We start from the raw sequence: 9525 nt of genomic DNA, 5'->3' as shown, positions 1-9525 counted from the left end.
TTGAAATTTGAAAGCATTTAGTTCTAGTAATATTTCTTCCACTCATATATAGGTTGGTAGGTAACTGATATTCCAAAAGACCAATCATTATGGCATGGAATAAGGTGCACTGTTTTGGATGCTGCTATGTAAGATAAATGACCTCAGCACTTATATATATGAAGTGGTATGTATCTCTTCATCATGTTTTCAGCTGACCATGTTTTCTTCTTCTGTTTATTTTTAAAGATTGGGAAATATGAATAAAATATTGATTAATTGTTGGAAACCAATTGGATACCCTACCTACTAGACCTCATCAAAAGAAAGTCCAGAAACACATTGCTGCTCTCTCATCAATCACATCTTGACCAATCAGCAGTTGGATCACTATGACGATATACCAAGTGATACTATTATTTCTGCTCTGGGTGTGCCTGCCAAATTTCTCCTCTACAGAGATGTTATTTAGAAGGACTTCTGAGCCCCAATCAAAAATTGTGAAGACGCGCACACCAGGAAGAGATGGAAAAATATTGCACCGCCAAAAACGTGGTTGGATGTGGAATCAATTTTTCTTACTTGAAGAATATACAGGATCTGATTATCAATATGTAGGAAAGGTAAGTCTAAATTTAAATGAACAATCTTACTGTCCTTTCCTTATTTGTTTGTACAAAGAATATTTCTAAGTTTATTCCATCTGTAGTTATTCTTTAAGAATTGCTATTATTTTTCTTACATTCTTAAATCATATCTATTTTCATAATTACAAATTGATGTTTTGTATATAACAGAATTAATTTAGTGTCAGTATTTTAATCAGCAGCAGTAAAATTATCTCAGTATATAGAAGAGTGAAAGCCACATGATTTATACTTGGCAAATTTTTTTATGAAAGAATGCATAAACTAATATGATATAGCTTAAAAGAAGTTGTTTTAAGGAATTTAAAAGAACTTTACAATGTTAATTCCTTCTTTAGTAGGAGGTTAAAATTTATTTTATAACTAGATCTTGTATATAAGTGCTCTGTTTACAATTACCAGTGGCATCTCTAGAGTCTGGACTGAGGGAAGCCCTCAGAAATTTATAGATTGGGATGGACTTCTCATCTGTTCATTCAATATTTTTAAAATCTTAAGATATACAAAACAGTATATAATATTATGATGCATGGCTTTAACTTCAAAGAGAGCACATCATATTTGATTGGATGAAATCAGGCCAGAAAGGACTGTAAGACAAGGGGGTATGTGATATTTCATATGACTAATATAAACAAAATCCTACAATGATTCATAGAAGGAAGCCATGATTTTTCTTTAATTGACCATGGAAGACTTCATGAAAGAAGTAGCAGGTGAAATAGGTCTTGAAAGTGGGGGTATGGTTCACATATCCAGAGAATTTTGGAAGTTATATTTTATTTGCCCAAAACATGAACAAAAAATTGGAGATAAGAAAAATAATGGTTTATTTGGAAAATGTCAATAGCCTGGTGGAACACCAAAATTTATCTTGTTTTCAATGATGGATAATGGAAGATTTTAATTCAGGAGATTGAAAATGGCATTTTAGGGAAATTAAGGAATTCCTGGCAATGGACAGGATAGAGAGAGAAAGTCAGTTTTTTATGTTAAGTAATATGCATTTATGCAATGATAATATCAATGAGAATCGGAAAGAAAGATATGGATATGAGAAACAGAAGATGAAGAACAAATTTGACTTAAAGTATAATTTTATTAATTTATTTTGTAGTTATATCACCTAAGTTTTCTACTGTTACTTCCTATGCTTTATTAGCAAAGTGTTATCTTAAAACATAGAATAAAGGGAGAAACCATTATGTGAGGTGAAAGAATTTATGGGCCAAAGGTGACAATCAATTTTTGGACTTCTGTGGCTGTTTTTTGTGGGGTAGAGACAAATAGAAGATGAGGGAATGGTATGCTCAGATTTAGGTGTATTGAAATTTTAAAATTTAAATTTAAAAAAAATATAATGAAATATAGGAGGCAATGACTAATACAAATAAAGCAACAAGACATACATCCATGGGATAGATGTTATACTGAGACATAAATATTTTGGCTTTACTTGCATAAGGTATATTTGGATCATAGAAGTTATGAAGGAGAAAATATAAATTCTTGAGGAAACATTTAATTTAGAAAAATGAAGGATTGAAAAGAGTCCATATTGACAGAGAAGTAGTAGTGATGGAAGATAGTGTAGAAGCAGAAGGCCAGACTGTCGTATAAGCAAAAGAAGATTTTAAATTTTATTTAAAAGTCAAGGATAATAAGGACTAAAAAAATACATCTAACAATTAAGTGGTCAGAGAATAAATGAATGGAGATGGCTGGTGTAAATGGTGTTTAAGAGAAGCATAGTAGTCAAAGAAGTGGGAAAAAAGATTATGGTGACTAGAAAGGGTAGGGTGGTTGAGGGAAGTTAATTTTTAGAATATAAAATATTAGATTCAACATACTGAAGAAGCCAATTGACTGGGAAAATTTGGAGATAAAAGAGATAAAGGATGATAGAACAACAACGTTCTGGAGGCATTTGACAGTAATTAGATTAAAAGAATTATTACAGGGATTTGCCTGAGAAATGAGGGGAGAAATTTCATTCTTTTAGAGAGGAAGAAAGGAAGAAAAAATAGAAAAAAATAGAGATCAAATTTGTTATGGGGAAGAAATACAGTTGAGTTAAGCTCCAGACTGAGATTCTGGAAAGCCATGATCTCATTTAAATGAAGATCTTATCATCTACTTAGAATCAGTGTACAATTGAAAATTTAAGGAACTGTGTTAGGGTCCATTCTAGGCCTAAATAATTGCTTCTTGGCAAATCTCAGAGAGGCAACACAGCATAAAGTAGTGAACAGGGGTCAAGTAACTGGGTGGCTCAGTGGATTGAGAGCCAGGCCCAGAAAGATTAAAATTTGACCAAAGACATTTTCTAGCTGTGTGACTCTTGGAAACTCACTGACCTCCAGTTCCCTAGCCCTTAATTCTACAATGGAAGAGTAGTGATCAGTGGGCCTCTGTGAGTGAATGTTAACCTGTTTACTATATCTATTGCATACTTTAGCAGGGGTTCACTATTATTTTTTAAATTTTTTCCAGATTACTTGTCAATACAAATTTTTAAAATTTTTTCTGACATTTTGTAATCCCTATTCTCTTCCTCCTTCCTATATCTTCTCTCTCCCCAAAAGGAAAGGTAATTTGATATAGTTTGTACATATATTAACATGCAATACATAATTCAATGTTTGTCATATTGTGAAACAAGATACATATTATTTACCTTAGGAAAAAATTCATGGAGGAAATAGTCCTTCATCTTTTGTGTGTGTGTGTTGAGGACCCTTTTAGCAGTCTGGTAAATCCCACACATATCTTCTAAAATATTATTTTTAAACACATAAAACAAAGTGCATACAATTAAAAAGGAAATAAATTATATTTAAATCATTATCAACTTTAAAAAAAATTTCAAGGACCACTGGGTAGAAACCTCTTATTAGAGTTCAGCAAGTAATTCAGGAAAGTTGAGTTAAATATGAAATTCATTCTATAAACAAACAAGTGTTGTTTTTTGTTTGTTTGTTTTACATGTAGAGTTCATTACCACTGTGTAAGGGAGATTTTTCTCAGGAATCCAGCCAATACCATCAGGTTTCTTTTCCTATGACAATAATCTAAAAGAAAGCTATGGACTGTCAGACTCTCTTCCCCCAATTTCTTCCTTTATCTTCTCAAGTATTCACAGTTCATAAAAATTCTAAAGCATAGATTTGGAAGAGGAGCTAAGAGATAACATCTTGCTTCACCCCACAATTACCATTATTAAACCCTCCAGAAGAAAAAGAGGGTTAGGAGTACTATTTATTATACATGACAGAGATGGAAGTTTTCTTCAGTAAAAGAGTGAAGTGTTAATGAAGGCCCCATGTCAGAACCACAATCTGGATACAGAGTTGGAGCATTATAGCAACCCTCTTATCTCCAGTTCCCTGTAAATAATATATCTTTTAAATCTTATTTGTAGATTTAAATTTTACCAGGTGAATTTTTTCTCCTTTCCCTTAAAGCAAGGACTGCCATTTATCATTCTTTATATCCTTCAATCCTAGCATAGCGCCAGTCACACAGTTGGTACATGAAGGTTTTTAGATTGAATGGTTTCCTCATGTGGATACTGATTTACCATTTAGTTACTCATTCAGAGCAATGTTTGCTGCCAAATGTTAGAATTGAAATGGGAAGGGAAATTGGTCATTTTTTTTTAAATTTTAAAACTTTTAGAATTGACAGAAATAGTTCCATTAAAGTTGCTGCAGTGTATGGTCAAAATTTTGGAGTTTAGTAAAGGTTTAGATCACTAGGAGTAATAGGATAAGGACTCACAAAAAATGAATAAAGGATTTGCCAGTCTTTTGAGCCCCATTTAAAGAGTTGTATATTGTATATACATTGGACTTAGTAACACTGTATCATAACTAATTCTCTCACAAAACTTAGTAGCCAGAAACACAGAAAGCATTTATTAGGATCACCAGGGAGAATACCAGGGCAGCACAGGGAAAGGTAAAGGGGGTTGAAGAATTCTATGGGATTAGAAAAAAAAATCATTGAAATCGTGATCCAGGATGCTTAGGAGAGATTTAAGTGAAATTAGAATGGGGAAAAGGTAAAGACAGGGGCAAAACAGATTAAGCAGCATTTTTCTCACATGAAAAATAGGAGAGCTAGAATATAAGCAGTGGGTTAAATGAAAGGCAAGCAGCCTAAATTTATAGAGGGAAAGTACCAAATCCAGAATATTAAAAGAGAAACAATTTCTAGTAGTAGTGAGGTCCATGATTGTGCTATTTGCCTAAGTGAGGAATGTCAAATGAAGACTTATTTTCTCCTTGGTGGTATAGTTGTGCATGACTAAGCTATGGAAACAGAATACTAAAGATTACAAAATTAGAAAGCTATAGAAGTTTTCAATCTATTGGCATGTAGACCTGAAACAACAACACCAATGCAACTATCAATAATATGGAAATAGGTCTTGCTAGATGACATATGTTAAAACCAGTGGAAATGCGCATCGGCTATGAGGGGGGTACTTGGAGGGAGGTGAAAGGGAAAGTAAGAACATGAATCATGTTACCATAGCAAATTTTTCTAAAAAATTAAAAAAAATTAAAAAATGAAGTTTTCAATCTATCCTTGCTTGATGATCTGTTTTCTCTTTAGCTAGTCAAATAGAGGAGACTAGAATTTTATTGCTGAAAAGCATCTTAAATACTATCTAGTTCTACCTTTTATTTTTTATTTGAGGAAATTGAATGCTACCTTGGGGTCAGGAATAATCCAGACACTTATTCCAGCAATATCCCAGTTGTGTGGTGGTAGAATTCAATGGTGAAAGATTCCTTGGAGATTGCATTCTTCTTTTGCCTCACCACATCAACCAGTTAACATCATTGTGAACTTTTAAAAGGTTGGAAGGTTCAGTGTTCAACTCCCAGTTGGTAATAGCAACTTGAAATAGCAGCAGCTGATGGCAGCCTCTGTAATGGAAGCAGAGAGGGACAAATGACAAAAAGCCTCTAAATAAAGGGAACTTCAGAACTCAGAGCCCTGCAGTTACACCTAAAGCGATTTTATAAGGAATCCGCAAAAGGGGGGGGGGAAGCACTTCTCATAACCAGGACCTGGGAGTTCACTCTTTGTCCACATACTCTTTAATTTTGATTTTGCACTTCCCAGGGAATTTATATGTGAAAGGGAAAAGTAGGTCTCCAATTTGGAGAGATGTTACCTGCTGAGTAAATACCCTTTCTAAAAGTTAATTAGTCTGCCTGATTTTTTGAAATACTTGCTCTAAAATTTCCTTGTTCTCAAAACTCTACTCTCTGTTTTCATGCTTCGTCAACATGATAGACACGTCCACATTTACATTTCTTTCTTTCTCTCTATTTTAGATGATCACTAATGTGTTTTTGTACAAAAAAAGCAAAAATGAAGAAAATAGACAAATGCATATATTTTGTTGATTGTATTATGATTTTTTCTAAGTGTAGGTTGTACTTTATTCCATTTAGCTATAAAAGGTTTTGAGGAAATGAAATTGAAATCAGACAATAAAATGCAAAGTTTGATTTATAGTGGTAGAGGAGGTTTTTATTCATTACATTCAATGAGCATCCAATTTTCCTTTTTGCCCATTTCTGAATCTAATAGAGGTCATGTATGTATTAAGTAGTTTGAGCACCTGAGAAGGAATTCATTTTAAAAATGTTCATAGTGGTAGTATTATATTTTACAAAGTTTATGTGAAAATGGGAAACGAGAAAATGAAGCATTATATAAGTGGAGAAAAGTAATGCCACAATGATGTGACTGGATAAATTAGAAGCTGAAACTCATTTTGTCTTTAACCCCCCCCCACCCAATTTTGAATTCCTTATCTATCCATTTACCTACCATCCATTCATTCTTTTATTGTTTTTGCAATAAATAAATATTATCCAGAGGTAGCCAGTGTGCAAGTTTCAATGGAGCACTAAATGTCAGGCAAGTAATTTCCCAATCTGATTCATTCATCCCTGGTTTCAGAAACCCAGGAGAAAGATTATAGTAACTTATATGAAGTGATGCGAAGTGAATTGAGTAAAATTGGGAGAATGTTTTACATAGTAAGAGGAATAATGATAATCAACTGTGAATGAATTAAATATTTTCAGAAATTTACAGATCCAGGACAACCCTAAGGGACTCCTGATGAAAAAAGACAATCCACTACCATAGAAGGAACTGATGGAGTCTAAATGCAGATTGAAGCATATATTCTTCACTTTATTTTCCCAATAAAATTTCCTCTAGTGTAAGCAATATAAATTTTTTCACAAAATGATGAGCATTGCATGATAACATATGTACAACCAGTATAATATTACCTATTGTTTGGGAAGGTGGGATTAGTGATGAGGAGGGATACAACATAGCTCCAAAAATGTAAGAAAATAATTATTAAAAATTGTACCAACATATAAAAAAGGAAATATAAAAAAGAAATAAAATAAAATTTGATGATTACAAAGTCTACAGGAAGTAGAAAATAAAGAAAACAGTTTCCTCTCAAAAAAAGAGATTATAGCAACTAGAGATAATTTTACCTTTCAATATAGAAAAAAAATCTCTTCTGAAAACCAAGGATTTTCATTTTTGCTTTGTAGTAAACATGACTTGAGAAGTCTTTGGGGAAATAACGCTTGGCCCAACATTTTTGTACAAATTATGAATAGCCAATACCCCCCTACTGATGCAAAGAGATAAACCATATACTTCAGAGATTTCAATGCTCTTTTATTCTACAAATGTTCATATTTTTTCAGCATTTCTCCAGGTAGTATTTTTTTATTATATATATATATATATATATATATATATATACACACACACACATACATACATATATATATGATGTATAATAACATTCACCCATATAATATTCTCATGTCTGACCATGAAGATTATCTAATTCAGAAATTATATGAAGAAGACTCCTTATGACGCAAAATTGGTATCATAAAACTAGTTATAGAAATTAGACCACTGTTTAAACCAGACTCTGGGATTTATAGTTTGACAAAAGGTTTTTGGCAATGATTTATGAAATTATATATAAATGTTCCTTATCTCTATAAGAATATAGCTGTATAAATTCATATATATTTACATATACCCATACATAATTTAAAATCTACTAAAAGTTCTTTGTAAAATATTAATTACTAAGTGAATATCAATTGTTATCCTAGTTTGGGCACTTTACCACACAGCATAACCTATACCATACAAAATGCATACAAATATGCCTTTACAAACATAAAGATATATATGCATATTACACTAACATATATTTATGTATATATATCTTATCTCTCTCTTCAAAGTTCCAGTCTTAGTAGTTTAAAGCTATTGAACTTTAAAATTTTGCACACATGCTTGCATACATATATGTATACTCTAATGCACAACAACTTATACATACATATGTACTTAGTTGCATGAATATATATATATATACATATATATATGTATATATATTAAAATATTCAGGCATATACATACACGGACATGCATATATGTGTTAACATTCATGGATCCATACATATATGTGCATATACACATACATACAAGTATGTATACCCATGCAAGTGTGTATATTTTGAAACAAGTAAATATATGTATGCATATATCCATATGTATCTAAGTATGTTTATATGTGTGTATGTGTATGTATTTTATGTGTATATAACTTGCAAATAAAATAGAATCATTTTGGATAAGATTCCTGGTATATAGTCTTTTGTCTCAATAAAACTGTGCTGTTTGCTTTTGATATTTAAATATCTGATTTGATGTCTAAATAAAGTTAAGAATCTGTGGAACTCAAAATATTTTCCATTTTCTTGTCTAGATCATGAATATAAAGTACATATATAAAAATTGGAGGCTTCATACTTAAACATCAAAACGTGTTTCTACCAGTTGACTAGCTGGGAAAGTGGAAACAAAAAATACTTAAATGTAGAAAGAGGGCCATTTTAATTTTGTGGTAAAACACTACAATAACTGTGCAAGGCCTCACTATTTTGTTGTATAATAATTGCTATTCAATAGCATAGTAAATGCTTTTATATAAAGCATAACGATGTCACTAATTTATCAAGAAAATAGTTGAATTACAGTCAGTATAAGGTTAAGAAAAATTAATCAGTCTGGAATAAAAATTTCAGAAAAATAATCTGAGATACTTAAAATTTTTAAACATTTTTCTTTCCTCATTTCTCTAGGAAACATTTGTTTTTGATAATTAAATTTTATTTTATCAATATTTTCATTGCTCAGTAAAATAACATCTATAAAGAAAAAACTTCTATATATTTAATGCACATAATCATACTTACTCATCTACACTCAAGTTCTGTGAACCCAGGGCACAATCTTCTTTCTGATTTCATGAAGAACTTTGTGAATATTTAATATACTCTGTGTAAAGCTTTGTGTTAGAGTTGTCTATGTATTTGTATTTTCCCTCTATCAGACTCTAACCTCTATAAAGAAAAGATATTTGCTTTTTTTTTAACTCTGTACTTTTCTCAGTACTTGAACATCACAGTGCTCTGCATATAATAATTCTCAATAAAAGCCTTTTGTTTCAATTTTCACAGTACACATTTTAAAGGTAAGGAATAGGAAAAATTGGCTGTGTAAGAGGAAAGAAACTATGAAAATGTAAGTTGCCCATTGATAAGGAGGAAGAGAAAAAATGCTATGGAAAATAATTTAGTCAAGGAATATTCAGAGCCAGGCATTATCTGGATTTGTCTTGACTAGAAGCTTGGAGGTCATAGTAAGTAAGTTCACAACCTAGCCTCTCTGTTCAAGGAAGTTTTATTTAAATATAATCGGGCACAATTAAGGAATGGGAAATATAACATTTGTCAGGAAATATATATATATA

General features: G+C 31.6%; 1 protein-coding gene across 1 annotated transcript in view; it reads left to right on the top strand.

Moving 5' to 3' along the window:
* Window positions 1–371: 371 nt before the first annotated feature.
* The window catches only part of LOC123252835 (cadherin-10-like), a 233242-nt gene continuing 224088 nt past the window's right edge, over window positions 372–9525 (top strand). The window contains exon 1 of the mRNA XM_044682074.1: window positions 372–602. Within this exon, the coding sequence (XP_044538009.1) occupies window positions 372–602 (231 nt within the window). The remainder of the gene's footprint in view (window positions 603–9525) is intronic.

The sequence above is a fragment of the Gracilinanus agilis genome, chromosome 1 (genome assembly GCF_016433145.1).
Source record: "Gracilinanus agilis isolate LMUSP501 chromosome 1, AgileGrace, whole genome shotgun sequence".
Lineage (NCBI taxonomy): Eukaryota > Metazoa > Chordata > Mammalia > Didelphimorphia > Didelphidae > Gracilinanus > Gracilinanus agilis.
The sequence above is the reverse complement of the archived record's forward strand: the minus strand, read 5'-3'. Positions and strand labels throughout refer to the sequence as shown.